Below are 18,035 nucleotides of genomic sequence, written 5' to 3'. Positions count from 1 at the left end.
TATCATTTATTTTTCAAAACCTATAAAAACTATTCTCACCCTTTCCTTTGATTTAAAAAAGGAACAAAGGAACACTCATTTCTGCTTAAAAGCAAGTAAAAACCATTTTTTTTAAGAAGCAAGAAGATAATTTTAACAGGTAACACTTGAAATCTGATAGTCCTTCAGAATTTTTCAGTCTCCCACTCTTGAAAACTTAGTGTTTAAATATTAACAAAATCACAAATTCAAAGGCTCTGCCCCTCCAACCATTAAAATGCAGGAGAGATTAAAAATACTTGGAAAACACTTCTGTGCACCACACCAGAGACTAAGAACAAATAAAGCTTTGAGAACCATAGTGTGTAAAAGCTACCCTTAGTTACTATATTTGTAACATGCCCAGAAGCTCCATTAAAGTTTACCAACCAATGTACATAATTTTTGCAGCTCTCTATTCTTCCCAGTATCACTCCACTTTTCCCCTCCTGCCAGAGGTTGCTTATGACATGCTTTATGATGTTATGTAATGGATCTCCTCCATTTTTCTTATGCTTCCACTTTATCTTACACTCTTTCTATACTTTGTTCTATTAAACTGCACTGTTAAACTCTTTAGATCAGCATCCTTCTCCCCTACACAGGCTTTTAGTTCCACACTTTAAACTATTTCTTGCCCTTTCAACATATCCATCTGTATCTTCCACACTTGCTCAGCTTTCTTTATCCTTCAAATCTAAAGGCAGCAAAACATGACTTGAGAACAGACACACAAGAGCTCTTGGCTTCATTTTCACTTTGAGGAAAGAAGCAGAAGTTTCTTTACTCTTCCCTTCCTTGAGGGAGAAGGAGGAAAAAAGGGAAGCAGCAGTCTAAGATAAAGACATAGAAAACAAAGCTAACATCTTACTTTTATTTCAAAAATGGTAGAGACTTCCATTATACCCAGAGCATGTAATTCTTACTAAGCTTTTTCACACCCAACACAAACTCTCTGCAATTTTGTTACCTGTTTCATTCCCATTTACCCTGGTTTTAAAATCTCCTGAAGCAGGTCCCAGCACCATCAAACACTTACATGCTACTTAAGTTACTAGTAATGTTTAGATGGTAACCAAGCATCAGACTCAGGTAGCTGCTGCCAAGAATAAAAGCACTGTGATTCACACTGCATTCCCCTCACCCTCAAAATGGTCTGCACCACTAAGTCATCCATTCAATTCCTTGGTTTCCTAGTCTTCCTCACATCTAATCAAAGTATTCTTCTTCAACCTTTCTTCTATTTCCTTTAACTGAAAATATCTTCCTTTTATTACAACACTATATTCTGAAAAACCTTCCCAAAAGACTGCTTCATTTCTGCACTTCCCTAAAATCAAACGGTGGCCTGATTCTCAGTAGTCATAGGTTCAAACATATTCATTAAGTACTCAACCTAGATAACCTCAGGATCTTTCCTTCATTCACAGTTTTCTCATATATAGTCCTTCTAACATACATTTTGGTGTTCTTGCTGCTGCACACATGCTCAGATCTGAATCTGTCCCACATCTGCTTGTGGCAGTGTAACTTCACTAAATACTTGGTCTTCCTTCAGACAGTGAGGAAGCCAAGTCACTGCACTCATTCCATCCCTCCTCTCCATGAGGAAAGAGAAGTGGTGGATGTTCCACCCCTGGGAGTGTTCAAGGACAGACTGGATGGGGCTTTAAGCAATCTGATTTAGTAGCAGATGTCCCTGCCCACAGCAGGAAAGTAACTGCATAGTATTAAAGACTCCTTCCAACCCAAACCATTCTGTGATTCTATGATTCTATATAATCTAGTCCTGACAACCTGTGCTTATACATACAGGTAATTCCATTCTCCATAAGAAAATACAAAGCAATAGTTTTATAAATATTCCTTTCAGAAACAGTGTCACACTAACCAGGACCCACCCTAGCCTCCCAAAACTCTCTCTCAAAGGACCTCCACAGTTTTTCAACCCTGCAAAATGAAATGCATTCACAGAATCAGAGAATGTACAAAAATAGTATAAAAGCCCAAGGACTTCTTTGTTCTTGGTCCCCCTCTGCAGGCACCCCAGCCTCAAGACCTGCTGCTGTACCACTCCATTAAATGATTTAATGTTACAAATCCATTGCCTGAGTCTTTGCTGCAGGGAACTCAAGGTCAAGCTCAAAGAAGGAAGTGTGTTGAGGAGTCTGTAGGAGCAAGGAGTTGTAAGGGGCACCCATCCACCAGATCACTGCACATTCCTGCTGCAAAGGGACTCCAGACCCAGCATTTAATAGTCTTGGGTGGGGTGGGTGTGACCCCCAAAATGCTGTGAATTCTCACCATTCTCAGGCAGCGTGAAAACACGAAAAACATCTGATCCAACATTTCCTGACAAAAGCACAGGCTAGACAAGATGGCCCAGCACACTATCCAGCTGCAGATTCAAAGTGCCCAACACTGCCCTGGAGAGATTATTCCAATGGTTGACTGTTCTCTTTGTGAGTTTTTCTTGTCTTCAATGGGAAGTTAGTCCCCAGGAGTAACTTGCACCCATTAAATCTTGCCTTATCAATATAACTCCTGATAAAAATGCAGTCTCCATCTCCTTTTAAGTACCCTTTAAGTACTGGAACATGTTGGCAACATCTTCCCCAAAGCCTTCTTTTCTCAAGGCTGAACAAACCAGGATCTCTCAGCCATTCTTCACACTTCAGCTTCTCAGTCCTTTGATCATCTTTGTAGCCCTTCTCTGGACCCTCTTCAGCCTGGCCACATCTTTTTTGTTTAGTAGGCACCAAAACTGCACATAAATATTCCAGGTGTGCCTTGACCAGCACTGAGTAGAGTGCAGTCATAACTCCTTTGTCTTTGCTGGTGATGCCATTGTTGGTGCAATCCAGCATCCCACTGTCTCCCTTTGCCCCAGCAGCACACAGCTCATTTTTATTAAGTTAAATCCACCAGGACCCCCAGGTCCATTTCCACAGAGTTGCTTCCCAGCCAGAAAGATCTCAGACTGTGCTGCACTCCTGCATCATGTTCTCCCACATACATTTGTCTTTGCTGAACTTCATAAGGCTCTCATCAGCCCATTCTTCCAGCCCATCCAGGATGGCTCTCCTTTCTGCAGGTTCACTTCCCCACTCAGTTTGGTACCATCAGCAGAATTCATGAGGGCACACTTGATCCCACCATCCAGGATCACTTATGATGGTATTAAACAGTGGCATCAATCCCTGGGGACCCCACTTGTGACAAGCAGCCAGTTTGAGAAGGAGCATTTCCCACCCTGTTCTGGGTGCTGCCCATCAGCCGGTTCCTAGCCAGCACACAGATCCCTTGCCTGGAACACAACCTGCTGGTTTCTCTAGGAAGAGGCTGTGGAAAACAGCATGGGAAGACTTGAAATCCAAGAAGACAATGTCCACCAGTAGTTCCATATACACCAAGCAGGTTACTCTGTACTAGGAGGCAATCAGGTTTGCAAAGAATGATTTGCCCTTGGTGAATCCATGCCAGCTTTTTGCAATTGTCTGCTTCATCAGTTCATACCATAACTTTCCCTGGGACTGAGCTAAGACTGATGGGCTGATAATTTCCTACTCTTGTTTAAACACTTCTTGAAGAACGGCAACATGAGCCTTCTCCCAGTCTTCTGTAACATTACTCAGTCTCCACAACTTCTCAAAGATTACAAAGAGCAGCCTCCCAGCAGTATCCAGCCAGCTCTCTTCACACCTTCAGAAGGGTAATTTGTAAAGGTCAAGCTCCTGTAATAGTCTACACCCCAATAATTCCTTCAAGGACAGTAGGTCTGTGCATGGAACTGGATTTTTGTTCCCAAGGTCTGGGGCCCAAGAGCGCTGCTAAAGACAGAGGTGAAAGCAGTGCAGAGAACCTCTGCCTTTTTAGCATTGGTTGGCAACTAATTCACCTCCCCTTTTTAATAGTGGGCCAGCATTTTCCCGTTTGTGCTTGTTGTTTATGATCCTTTCCTGTATTTTTTGACCTCTCCAACCAATCTCAGGTCCAGCTGAGCTTTTACTTTTCTAACTGCACCTCTGCACACTCCAGCAACGTCCTTGTAGTTCTCAGTGGGTATTTGTTCATTTTTTTCATCCCTGATACGCTCCTGAGCAGATTTTGGTTTTGAGCAGACTCAGGAGCTTGCAGCTAAGTCAAGGGCATCTCTTAGCCTACCTACTTCCCTTCCATTGAAAGGTGATGAACTGGTTTCATGCTTCCCTAAGAGCCTTCTGCAAGAATTCTCAGCACTCACTAGCTCCTTTACCCACCATGGAATCCCTCCCAACTCAGTTCTGAGCAACCAGAAGCTGGCTCTTTGAATTTCTAAAACCTCTCAGCACTAACCTTCAATAGTAGTTATTTAAAACTAGGGAATTTTCTATTTTTACTAGGTTATTTTTGAACTGAAGCACTTCTCCAGCCTGGTTCATCACACAGGCCCAAAGACTTTCACTGAAACAGACAAGAAGCAACAGAGAGTTCTTTAAATTCTGTTAGCTAGAAGAAAAATATCTAAAAATAAAACTTTAAGTTCAATTCATTATTCTACTCTTTTTTTCTGTGTGTAAGTTTTCAAATCATAAGAGTACAACAACACTGCTTAAATAAAAAGTGAAAATGGCAACTAGAGTGGAAGCAACAGAATACTGACCGAAAAAAAAAAAAAAATCTCTTGGGCTCTATTTTAAAAGCTGTTGCACTGGATCTTTTGTCTAATGCTGCAAATGATACTCTGAAATTGCTCAAAATTTTAAATTCTCAAAATGGAAGCAGGAATTTAAGGTAAAGCATATTCACACTCCAGTCTGCTTTAATACCCAATCAATAGTAAGATGTGAATCATAATCCACAAATGACACTGAGAAAAGGAAATGACTTAAAGCCATTTTAACAAACAACAATTAATTTAATAACTTACCACAAAAGAAATTAATGTGCAGACATACAGTGTTCTGTTTGTAATTCATCACACACTTTAAGTCACTCCCTTTACAAAACTGTAAATGAGATCTTAATTCTATATCTTAATTAAATAAGCTCCTGCCATGAACGCTACATAGCAAATCTAAGAACCATAAAGGAAGGTAATTTGTCAATATAGCTCTGATGGTGATCTCTGCATCCTCTCACACTCTCAAGTGAAAAATACCTGATAAACTCTTCAACTCCCAAACATGCTTAATGGGGGTTTATTTCATTAACATGGTATTTCAGGTATGTAATACCTCTCTATGACTGAAAATACAAACATTCAGTATCAACAATAATACTTGAACCACTGCAAAACTTAAGACAGAGGCTCATTTAGACATATACCATTCAACAAACTTTATAATGGCCACAAGCAAACTACCAAATGGCCCAACCTAGTTGTGACAGTATCAGTAGAACTCATCTTGAAAACAAGCTTTGAACAGACCCCTATTTAAATAGGCCAATCTTGGAAAGAGCATTTCCCCAGAGGAATTACTCCACTATAGCTATTTCTTTAGTCTGCCTACCCATAAAGCAGAAACCTGTAATAAATATTTAAGTATTTTTTCTTGCTTTACTGAACTTCCCTTGTGCAACAAACTCAGACTGAAGTAGATTAAACACAACCCCTTTCTTTCTTCATACCAAAAATGTTCTGTAAGGCACTAAGCTTATCCTCTCAGGTGCACCTACACAAATCCTGGCAGCCTTCACAGGGCTCCATACATGACCCACTGATTTCAATTTTGTCTGGTTTTAACTACAAATTAAGCAAGATTAAGATTGCTAACATTTTCTACAAAGAGTCAACTGCTCTCTATAATGACACATCAAGTTTAATAAGCATCACTTTAATGTTTTATTGTGAAAACACATTACTCAAACATCATGCTTCAAACACCACAGGTGCAGGACTTCCAGCAAGAAAAAGGGTTAAAACAAAGTAACTTACATGAGTTTTTTTATGTAAAACACAAGGCAGGTATGGCACTAAAGAACTGAAGTTGCATCCAAAAACCTATCTGCATTCAGAATGAGCAGGACAGTGGTTCAGCTCCTGGAGTTACCTGATCCAATATTAAACCTGCAACCCAGCTCAGTTCTGCATTCATCTCACACTCACAGCCCATCTCCCTAACTCATTTCTGCAGAAGCTCATCCAAGCCCTCTAAGCAGTAACTACCTTTTACAAAACTATTTGAGTATTCTCCAACGACAAACATACACAATTCCTTCCCTTTCAGACTGTTGAAAATACAGTAAAATCCCTCCCGTTATCCAAAGATTGTACCAGTTGAGAACCAAGAAGAGCTATTTTTGTTCAGTAATCTAAGAATAACCTTAGGTTTAATTGATGAACCTGTAAACTGGAAACCAGAACTTAATTTCTCTGCAGAACATAAGTTTGCCTAATTGTCAGAAGGATAAAGAACAACAGTGGGCCATGGCATATAATTCTGGCACTGGGAAGTCTTGTGCAAGTGTTAATCAGGAAAAAGTCACTTTACAGCCATAAACATTTTCCATGACTCTTTAATTTTGTATCATCTCACTAATGTAATGAAAACAAATGTTTCTACATGCACCAAGCTATCCAAGCATGAAACATCTACTCTTTTCTAAAATGGTATAACAAACATATGGCATAGCTTTTAGAAGATGCTTTCAACACTTACTTCAGATGGTATCAACATTTGCAGATAGTTTTACCTCTATAATTACCAAGTCCACTCAACCCACTACAGTGAACAAACAGCTATGGAGGCTGGCAAGAGGCACAGAGGCATGCTGAAAGCACACCTGAATGATACCATGCACAGACAAAGCTTTAGATTGTCTATTCCTTCTTCACATACTGTAGCTGGATTCACCTAGAGAGACATTTGAAAGCTAGAGGCCACGAATAGCGTGATGCACAAAAGGATCAATGGTTCAATTACTGGAATGGGATGAAAACAGTTGTGTCCCAGCCTTGCCACAGTTTTTCTTCACACTTTAGAAAGTTAAATAATTTATCAGAACCTCTATTCTTCAGGTGCTAAAATACAGCAGTATTTCCCTCTCTCTTCCATCCTGAACCACTGCCCGCCCTGACTATTTGATTACTAACATCAGTAGGGCACAAATTACCTTAACTTGATGCACACACACCACTTAAGAGGAATGGACCACTGCAGCTTCCAGACTCAGTATATCAGTACTTAAAAGCTACAATATGTAACACACATGCAACAACATCAAAAGAAAAATCTTACATTATACTCCCTATTAAAGATCTCCTGACAGTGAAGATAAAACTTTCTGAAATACAGATGTCAATACACCAAGTGTCCTGCAATCCTAATTACACCTCTACAAAAGCATTTTGTTTGTGGACACAAGATCCATCCTTCTCTCTTCTGTAACACATTCAAATGACAAGTGTAATGTTTCTGACTTCATCAATTTTCTTGTCTTCAGAAAGTAGTACCAACACTGTACTTTACACTTGAGGAACAGTCAAAACATTTAGGAATATATATTTAGAGAAACAAAATCCCACTATTAAAAAAAAGTCTCAAACACTAGTTGTGAAAGTATCAACAGATGCTTAGTATTTCATACTTACAGTACTGTGTAATGTCCATGGTTTTAATGGTTTTAATACTGGATGGAGAACAAATACTGCAAGCCTACAACCAAGTGCCAGGATATACACCATGGCTGTGATTTCCAATAAACATGGTACAACCAGGAACTATGCAATGTGTCACCCATTACACCTCAACAGGATCCCAGAAAGCTACACGCTATTAATACAAGCGGCATACAAAAAAAAAAACAAAGAAAGAGAAAAAAAAAAAAAAACTGATCTTAAAGAAATATATGGCTCAGTTAAAATTACCCAATAAACAGACTCAAAAAAAGTGACTCCTTCAAAACATGCTAGAAAACCAATTCCACCCATAACACAATTTACAAAATTTTATCCAACTTCAACTTGTTCCACAGCACTGACAGTACATTAGATAATAAACCAGTAATAGAAATGCACAATATATGAAAAAAAAACCCAAAACAAACCCAAACAAAAAGAAACAACACAGATATAAATTTACAGAAACTGGAGAGGCTGGCCACTTCCTGGAGTGCCTTACAAATGTCTCCTGGTACCAGTTTCCAGTTTCTCAATTCCCAGTACTGCCATTATATAAGACAAACATTCTTAATTCTTTTTCAAGCAATATTTCTTTGCTTTGATGAAAATAAATCAAGTTAAATCTTTACAGTTATTAAAAAAAAAACAACAAAAACAACACCGTAGTACACTGAGATTAACCTGCTGAAATGTTTTCTTGCATGATTATTTTTCAAGCCGTTTGTTATAAATAAAACTGACTATATTTTATTATGGATTAGTAGGAAATTAACATTAATGTCAACACTGAAAGGACAAAGTCAACATATACTAATTCACATTGTCTGAAACTATTTTTAAACAAGCAACATTACAACTATAAGAAAAATGAAATAATATTGTCACTGTGCATTTATTTTGTAAGCTTCATAAAAGCACAGATAAGCACGCTGTTAATTTTGTCAACACATGTGGCCTTTACACAAAGGAAGTACCATTTTTAAAATCAGCTGGAAAACAAAAGGGCTGCTAATCCATGAGAGGTAACACAGACTAAAACATGGCATATTGTGTGGAACTACTTCATCTCTCCAAATCGACTTCAACATCAATACTTTTAAATGGAAACATGCTTCAGTTTTTGTCCACAGGATATGACAAACTGATTAAACTCAATGAATAGGAATTAACAAGCATCTTATACCCAATACATCAGACCAGCTACATCAACCTACATCTGTATAGATGCCAATTACAGCTTATGAAACGATGGTTTGTCACTGCAATCAAGTCAACTTTGGCTAAACACTGGAAACATCATCCAAAAAAAAAAAAAAAAAAAAAAAGGGAAAAAAAAGGAAATGCTTTGCAATTCACTTCCAATACAATGGATATCCTCACCCTCCCCCCCACCAAGTAATCTTTAAGCTTCACCTCCTGCCAGAATGCCTTCCTGGGAGAAAGAGACATCAAGACACCAGGAGGGTTTTTGTTTTGGGGTTTTTTTCCTCCTTCACGTTAATGTTCTTGTCAACTACAGAAGCATAACAGTGAGCACTTTCTCCAGCACAAGACTGACTACATTGGATTTCCAGCATTTCAACCAGTTTGAAAAGTGATCTCTTAATTTCCCTCCCCTCTTCCCCAAAACCACACTAACTGCAAACTATGATTTTCAAGCTCCTTTTTCTGCAAAATAAACGCGAAATTTCTGGCAACAGAAAATTCCATTCCTTTGTCAGACATACTCACAGCGTGTACAGCATTACAGGAAAGTTTCTTTTGGCTTATCACATATCCAGTACATGGGGCAACATTACAATATTCTTGACCCTTAATCTATACCTTCAATGATTCATAAAATTGTACAGATCTCATGTCCTATCTGCCCTTTTGATTTGCTACACCCAGCAGCACAGCTTGGCTCAGTTCACGATACGACAGCCCATACAGCCTACAAAGCAAAACCACCAGAAAATGGGGGACTGCAGACCTGCAGCACAAATAGAACCCACAACTAAATTAAAGCTCTAGACATGAAGCTTCCTCCATCCCTCAAAGAGATCCCAGTTTTCTTATTATTAAATCCTGTCAGGGTGTGGCTTTGTTAAACCAAAGTTCCCACTGCAAAGGCCTCCAGCAATCCCCTCCAAGCCAATGCACACCTTAGTGAACCCCACCAAAAATAAGGAGTGTCTTCTCGCACCCAGGCACCAAATTTAAGCCCAGAACAGACTCCTCCAGCTGCACAAGTATCCAAACAGGGAAGGGAGCTGTTCCCCAAATACTTACAACCCAAAACCTGTCATGAGCCTCCCCAGACAGGTACCCTGCTCCTGACACCTCAAGCTCAGGTAACCAGGAGCACTGCCAGGCCCCACAGAGCACTCACTGCTCCAGCCTGGCAGCATCTGGAAAAGGTTCAGTGGTGGGTGTGCTCCTCTCACATCCAGGAGAGCACTGATAAATTTCTGCCTTTGTGAAGGATTCCTCTGGAAACATGACTCAATGGTTTTCCTTACCTGCTACGCTTGCACATAAATCTCACGCTGTAACGTGCTGCCTTGTAGATTCTTAAATCAGTCAGTCAGGATTTCATAATTATGTAGTCTAGGGTCTTTGTTAGCTGTTGTTGCTCCATGCACAAAAGGAAACATTTTGTTGCTATCGCTGTAAAACCTATTAATTAACTGCACATATATTCGGCCACAGTTTCTGCTATAAAAATAACTGCTACATTGAATTAAAGTGGTCTGCTAGATTAATTGTTCTAAAGCCCTCAATAGAATATAAATTGCATAAAGCTTCACACAGAACAGAAACAAAGCAGAAAATACCTTAAAAATAGCAACTTCTTATCAGTAACAGAAACATAAGCACGTTCCTTTAAAGTAAAAAGCACAAACAAAACCGAAACTGGTTCAAACCAAGAAATTCCTCTCGAACATCTCTGCACTGAACAGCAACGTTTTAATCCTTCCACTTCCTTAAATAATCTACCTTTCTCAGAGACAAGTTTTACAAAGAACATGCTTCATGAGTTACTGTGCAATTCATAAATGTACAAAACACCATCTGAAAACTGAGGTGAAATAGCAAATATTTGGTTTGCTTGAGCATTTTTTTTAGTATTCACTGCATGGATTCGCAGCTTAATACAGTAAAAGAACATACATAGATAATTCTGAAAACGTATTTCAAAACTATCAAAATGCCCCGCAACTCCATATTGTATACACTAATATTACAATTGACTGGCATTTTAAAATAAGCATTACACGTAAGAAAGGCACAAAACTCAACTAATAGGCTGAATTGCTCCTTGCACCACTTAATTTTACAGTATGCAAAATAAAACTTAAACCAGGGATTTTATGCGACAGATGATCTAATTAGATGTGAAGCTTTTATTTTCTATCTGGCATCCTTGAGCTCTATCCCATACGGGATTCGGTCTAATATTTCCAACAGGCTCAGCAGCATTCACACAGCAGACACGAGTTCTGGTCCACCAACAGTTAATGTACATTATTTAACTGGTTTGGCATGTCACTCCCCTACCTTTTTGATTAATGGGAAGAAGTGCTCTTATAAATAACTCTGAAAATCGAAAGGAAACCGCGAGATTTTTTTTTCTTTTTAAATATAAGCAGAAAAGAAAAGAAAGAAAAGAAAGTGTACTTGTTTTTCCTTCCATCCCTCCCCCCTCCCCCCACGTCCTGACATTGAGCTTTTCCAATCCTGCCAGAAATAAACACCCAAACACAAGCACAGGCCTAGGCTATCCAATTCAACACGCTTTAGAGTCAAATCTTCAGATCAACCAAAACCAGCAGCAGAAAAAAAAAAAAAAAAAAATCCTCCACGATACAGTCCGGGCACAACAATGGGATGAGCAGTGTCAAACGCCACACTACTGACAGGAACAAGCCAGGAAGCAGGAACCAGAGTAGCACTGTCCCCTTTGCTTCAGCCGTGTGGCATTTCAAAAACAGTTCCACTTATTCTGTTACTCGAACGTTTCCCTGGCGTTTGCTGTTTTAAGCACAGCTGGCAGACACTCGGCCCGAACAGCCTTTGTCAGCGGCTCACGGATGGGCAGCAGAACGTGCTACAGGTTGATAAGGAGGGCACCGGCGCTGCAAAGCAGCAGGAGAAGCGCCCAGAAAGAACTTGGGATGCGCAGGAGAGTTTCCCTCAGCCTTCACCGGGGGCTCCACGCTCCCCATATTCGCTCCCGGTGTTTGTTTCGTGTTTACCTCCCCCCCCTTCTCTTTCTCCTCCCTGTCCGGCCATCTTGGGCCGACAGGAGCAGCCATTACTTAACTAAATGACAGGGCCAACAACTTTGCACGGAGACAAGCAGCGCTCTCCGGACAGCGGGCCGGGCAGCAGCAGCCCGCGGGACGCCCCGCTCCCTGTCAAGCCGGGACGGCGGGCGGGCCGCGGGGCTCGCCGAGGAGCGGGCACGCTGGACGGAGGCAGCGGGGCCCGCAGAGTAAACAAGTCACTCGGACGGGCTCCGGGCGCCGCTCAGCGCCGCGCCCGCCCCAGCCCGGACCCCGCGCTCCCTGCGGGCTCCGGCCCCGGCTCCGCTCCCGGCGGCTGGGGGCGAAAATCACGAGGGAGGGTCCGGGGAGCGGCAACGTCAGCAGCGCCGAGCGCGCCCTCCCTCCCTCGCTCTCCCCCCGCTGCCGCCTCCTCCTCCTCGTCCTCCGCCTCCCCCCCTCCGCCCCCGCGCCCCCTCCCCCGGCCCGTCCGCTCCCGGGCCCGGGTTCCGCCACTTTCCCGTCCCAGGGCCGGACGGGCACCCCGCATGGCCACGCTCCCCTCGTCCCGCTCGGGGAGAATGGCGGGGGGAAGGGGGGGGTAAAAAAGGAAAGGGGCAAAGGCGGCAGCAACGCGCTGAGACCCCGCGGAGGTGGCGGTGCCCCCCGCACACCCCCTGCACACACTCACCGTGCGGGCCCGGGGGTCCCGAGGGAAGGGGCGGCGGGGCCGCCGCGCTCCCCATCCCCCGTTTCCCCCCCCCCCTCCCCCCCATCCCCGCTCCACATCCACCCTCGCGCTTACCTTTAACAGCAAGGCCTTCGTTCTGGCGCCATCTTCATGAAGCCTCAGAAATCCGAAGAGCCGGCTGCGAGGAGGGGAGCGGGCGGGAGGGAGGGGAGAGAGAGGCACCGGCGTTAGCGAGAGTCAGCGCGGCGGGCGGGCGAGGGCAGAGCGCGGCCCGGGAGCGGCGGCGCACGGGGAGCCGCGGGCAGGGGAGCGGGGGGACACGGAGGGAGCGCGGGCCGAGCCGGGACACGGAGGCGGCCGGGGCGCAGTGGGGAGCGGGTACCTGTCGAGGCCGGATAGGGCTTCTCTCTCCTGGGCTGTCAAGCTGGCGAAGTCCTCCTCGCTCTGGCCGCTCGCTTTGCCCGCCGCCATTTTCTTTTCCTCATCACCGAAAGGAGCAGCAGAGGCGGCGGCGGCGAGCGACACTCCGCACGATTTCATGGAAACGCAGCGTAATTAACTCGCGGATCGCACCCCCCCCTCCCTGCGCGCCCCCAACACCCCCCAGCGCCGGGCGGGGCGGGGTGCCCGACACACACACACACCACAACTTTTATTACAACAACAACAGCCGGCAGGGAGGGGGAGGGAGGGATGGAGGGAGGGAGGGGAGGGGAGAGGGAGGGAGGGAGGCGGGGGGAAGCCCCGCTGCTCGGAGGAGGAGGAGGAGGGAGGGAAGGAGGGGGGAGGGAGCCCCAGCGCTGGCGACTCGGGGGAGGAGGAGGAGGCGGCGGCTGCGGATGGCGGCGGAGCGGTGTTTACATCTCCGCTCGCCGCCGGCGGCGCGGGGAGCCGAGGTGTCGGGGAGCCGGGGGGATCCTCCCCGCCCGCCCCGCGGCTCGGGGTGTGTTTTGCCGCCCGTACAAACTTCCCCGGAGCCGCTGCCCAAAGTTGTTGTAATTGTGTCACACCGCGGACCCCGCGCGCCGCCACCGCGACCCCCCCCCCCCCGTCCCGCCCCGCCCGCCCGCGGCCGCGCAGCCAATCGGCGGGGCCGCCGCGCCCCACGTGACCTTTGTTGACTTACGTCAGTCATTGCGCTCCGCCGCCGCTGCGCTCCGGTTCGGTTGGCCCTCGCCGCCCGCCTGCCCCGCCGGCCTCACGCCATTGGTCGGCAGGTGATAAGAGGGGTGGGGTTTCAGAGATCCGCCATTTGTGATAGGCCGAGCGAGCCGTCAGTCAGACGAGCTTTTCGATTAGCGAGCGCCAGCGGGTTGGGGTGCGCCTTTAAAAGAGAACGGCGGGGGAGGGGGGGAGCAGTTGGGAGTGGCGGGCGCTGGGGTGGGAAGAGGAGGAGGAAGGGCGGGCTGCGCTCACGGGTGGAGTTGCGTAACGGGGGCTCCGGGCTGGAGGAGTGGACGCCGCTGAGGAAGGCGCCATGTCCCACCGGCGGGGGGCAGTAGGCACGCTCGCACCCCCCCCCCGCCCCGGGCGTGGCGGTGTTGGCACAAGCGGGAAATAAAAGCTTCCCGGGAGCGGGAGCGGGGCTGCGAGGGAGATGCTTGGGTCGGCGGGCAACGGTCGCACAGAAGGGCGGGGGCCGCCCCCGCCGTTGGTTTCGCCCACGCCCCCCCGCCTCCCCCGGGAGCCCGTGACAGGTGGAGCGGGCCCCGCCGGCGCGCGCGCTTGGCGCGAGACGCGCGGCGAGTCTCGCGATGCCTCGCGGGCCTCAGGGCGTGAGGGCGGGGAGGGCCCGGGGCGGCCGCGGCGGCGCGGGCAGCGCGAAGGACGGCGCGGGCTGTGGGCACGGCCCCGTGTGAGTACAGCTCCGAGCTTCTGCAGGCGCGGGAAGGAAAGGAAAGGGGGTTTGCTGCTTGCTTTCCTTCCTTCGTACGGCGCAGCGCAGCTCCAGCACGACTTGTAGATGAAGCGTTACCTGAGCATCATAGACTGCCTTGAGGGACTGAAAAGGTCATTTCCCTACCACGGGCAGGGACACCTCCCGCTAGACCAGGTTGCTCAGAGTCCCATCCAACCTGGCGTTGAACACTTCCAGGAATGGGACATCCATGCTTGTTCCTTGGGTTCCTCCATCCTTCCCAGCTCAACCAGGAACCCCGTTTCTCTTTACTGTACCGTACAGCCAGGAGGCTTTAGGGCTTTTTAAGTAAGGTGTTTGCAGATCATTCGATCTTGGCTCTGCTGTGGGTGTGGGAGGGCACAGCTCATTCCCAGTTTGCTGGAAATGGATCAGAACACCCTTCTGTAACAGCACTGCATCGCTTCTTTGGTGTCCGGCTGAAGCTCCATGTCTGCGCTGGCTTTTCCCATTTGAATGTCCTGTTTGATGGTTACCAGGTGCTCTAAAGCAAAAGTAAAGCCCATTTTGCTGCCTTTGGGAATTCTGTGAACAAGGTCAAAGACCAGCCTATGCAGTGGATACTGCTGCTTGCTGGTTCTCCTTTAATTGCGCTCTCTAATCGTGCTCTGCCTCTGTAAGTGTTTAACTAATGTGTCAATGGTGTTTTACAGGTGGATCCTCACACATTTTCTGGTCCTCATGGTGCAGAGACACTGGCAGGAATGGAGACCTGGTCAAGACAAAGTCTTAAATAATGCAAGTGAATACTCAGAGTAGTGTGTCCATGGTGCTCTTAAAAGCAGACTCTTGTAATGTAGCTCTGCTTTCTGATGCAAATGCAGGAAGAACAAAAAACAAAAGCATCTTGGTTTGATGATGTTGCATTTCTTCATAAGAGTCAGCTGCCAGTTTGTTGGGAGTAGTGGTGTAAGAGACAGGCACTTGTGTTTAAAGTCTCTTGTGACTTGCAAGTTTGAAATTCAGATAAAACCCAAGTTATTTTTGGTTCTGGGAATGGGCCATAGTCTGCTAATAGTGGTAACACTATGATCAAACCTCTGTGTTCATGTGTATTGTCCATGGTTCTCTGTCTGGATTTTCTCAGCAGACTTTCCTCAGGTGCCAAAATCAGTGCCAAGAGCCTGACTGGTTGGGAATGTGCCATAAATATGGGATTTCAGTGCTGATTGTTTCTGTGGTTCTAAACTCTCAGGTGTAAAATTTCCACTTTGCAGTATCCCGAGTATAAATCAGCAGAATGTAGAGCAGACAAAACCATTTCTCAGTGGAAGAAAGGGGTTGTTGAACAACAGAGCAAATCAGGGGACCACAGAAGCAGAGTCCTAGTCCAGCTGAAACTTGTGTGCACTTGAAGTCACAACCCCTGAGTTACCTCTCTAGTACTGCCATTGCCATTCTTAACCCCCTATACCCTGCCTGAATTGCTGGCTTTGAATTTCCAGATGCTCTTATTTCTTTATTTATTTATTTGCTATCACTTCCAAGTCAGGTAGCAAATTTGAAGGAGCAGTAGATCTGTCCCTGTTGGACACAATTGAAATCTCATGGTCTTCCACAAAATAAAGTAGTCTGGGCATACTTTATAGTCACCTGCGGCAAGATCTACCCCTGGAAAAACTGTGCTGTTTGAAGCTGGGTATATCAATTCTAATTGGTTTGGTTTTCATTCCTGCTCTTTGAAGTTCTGGGCAGCTGCAAGCCTTGACCAGCTAATCAAATGAGGGCAGAGGTCATCTCTTTAGCCAAGAGTCTGCAGAAGCTCAGGAGTCATGTGTGATCTCTACTGATGCTGCTGTTTAAGAAAGGATTTTGAGGTGTGGAGTCAACATTATGCTCCCAGTAGCTCAGGAGGCCTCAGACTATGAGGCAAATCCTTCTGCAGCAGAGCAGGCAAAATGTGATGAGACAGCCTTGGATTCATGTGGCAAAGTATATGTATTGAAAGACAGCAACAAAAAAAGCAGACTGACCAACAGAACCCACAGGATGCCATTTTGTGTCCTACAAAACATAAATCTAATACTTGCATTGTTGCCATCTTGCCAAATTTTAGTCAACCTGCCTGAAATACGTGGCTGTTTGGCACATGAGGGAAAGCAGCATAAACTAGTAAAATCTGCCAGTAGGTCAGGGAGAAAGCAGTTTCATTAATGCTTTTCTTTTTCTGCATTTGTTTTCCTTACTGTTGTTTTCTTTTACTCCAAGGTAAACAAAGAAAAGCTTAAATTACTGATCCATTTTCTTGATACTTGGAACAAAAAATCCTGTGGTACTTCCTTTTTATACTCTAGCAGTGGCTTTTCTATTGTCCAGGAGTTTGTATTTAAATTACCTGCAATTTTCTTCGTAACTGCCCACTCTAAAGTTCTGGTGGGTGTTGTGTGATGATCTGCGTTTTAACAGCATATGGTGGTCAAGAAACTGGGGAAGCTGATCTAAACCCCAAGGTTTTGGGTTGTTTTATGTTTTTTTCCCACAAAAAATGCAAATGCTTTTGCTAGCAATAAGGAAACCTATACATGGATAGGAGAATTATTATTGAAAATAGGAAAAAAATCATCACAATGCTCTTTATTACTATGTTGAAGAAAAAATTGCTTTTTAATCTCATAAATACTTTCCTAGCATTGGGTAGTAAGGGGAGTGAACTAGTCTAGGAAATGGGTTATTATAAAGAAAAAAGTACAGGGTTTTTTAATGAAAATTTTGAAAATAAAGGCTGAATGCTGTTGTTATAGACCTTAATTATTATTATTCTGTCTTGCTTGAATAATGTGGTCGTTTTTGTCTATTGCCCTTTCTGTCCTTGGTTAGGATGAGTTTAAAGCCTGGATTGTCTTTGAAAGGCTTAATGTGGGAATGCATCTGGGAGTTAAGTGGTAATTCATGGTCATAAGTCCACACAGTCACCAGGTAAGCAGTAATATCCATCCCTGTGCAGCAACATGTCATCAATTCAGTGTAAACATGGAAAACCATGAATTTGTGTCATCACCTTAACTGTATTCTGAGCTGTGTGATGAAATTCAGAAAGCAGGGCATTTTGGGCTGTTCTGTAGATTTGCTGTGTAAGAGACCAGTTCTGTGCATGCCAGCATGAGCACAGGACCCTTTCCTGAAGCTCTACCAGCAGAAGAAACAACTGTTAGAAGATCTGTATCCTATTTTTCACTGTATAGATCTGTGTTATACTGACAGTTTCTGCTGACTTGGAGAAATAAATAATGTCAAAAATTACACTTGTCCAGGAGGTGGTTCCTTTACAGTGCTATTGTTGGTAGTTTTTTAGACCTTTTTTTTAGCTGTGCCTGTACCTCCCACCTCCAGCACTTTTGCTTGTGTCTTTGGTGTGCATTCCAAATGTGAAAATGCTTTCATTTATGATAATAGTTTTAGGTGAATGTCTGTCTTCCTCCTAGGAACCAGATGTGGCAGCTTATGACTTGCCACCTTCCAAAGAAATCACTTGTTTGACAGGAGATGATCCTGAGCAAGGATCTCTGCTCTTCCAAAACAGTGCAGAGAAAGTGACATTTCTTGCATGTGTTTCCATGC

At 44.9% G+C, this 18,035-nt stretch overlaps 1 protein-coding gene and 1 long non-coding RNA gene across 7 annotated transcripts in view; one reads left to right on the top strand and one right to left on the bottom strand.

Moving 5' to 3' along the window:
• The window catches only part of KDM6A (lysine demethylase 6A), a 150,668-nt gene extending 137,476 nt beyond the window's left edge, over positions 1-13,192 (bottom strand). The window contains exons 1-2 of one of the 6 annotated variants that reach the window (XM_077781680.1): positions 12,942-13,192; positions 12,674-12,737 (exon numbers count right to left, since the gene is read on the bottom strand). In XM_077781680.1, the coding sequence (XP_077637806.1) occupies positions 12,674-12,737; positions 12,942-13,099 (222 nt within the window). In that variant the 5' untranslated portion in view covers positions 13,100-13,192. Of the gene's footprint in view, positions 1-12,559; positions 12,587-12,673; positions 12,738-12,941 lie in introns of those variants that run through there. The other 5 variants (XM_021538648.3, XM_021538650.3, XM_021538649.3 and 2 more) reach the window with 5 other exon arrangements.
• A 1,171-nt stretch (positions 13,193-14,363) lies between these two features.
• LOC116184609 (uncharacterized) lies at positions 14,364-15,322 on the top strand. The gene is made up of 2 exons (XR_004149365.2): positions 14,364-14,414; positions 15,131-15,322. It is a non-coding gene; the product is annotated as an uncharacterized LOC116184609 (long non-coding RNA).
• The last annotated feature ends 2,713 nt before the right edge of the window (positions 15,323-18,035 follow it).

Source organism: Lonchura striata, chromosome 2 (assembly GCF_046129695.1).
Source record: "Lonchura striata isolate bLonStr1 chromosome 2, bLonStr1.mat, whole genome shotgun sequence".
In the NCBI taxonomy this organism is placed as follows: domain Eukaryota; kingdom Metazoa; phylum Chordata; class Aves; order Passeriformes; family Estrildidae; genus Lonchura; species Lonchura striata.
This window is presented reverse-complemented; position numbering and strand designations above follow the sequence as displayed.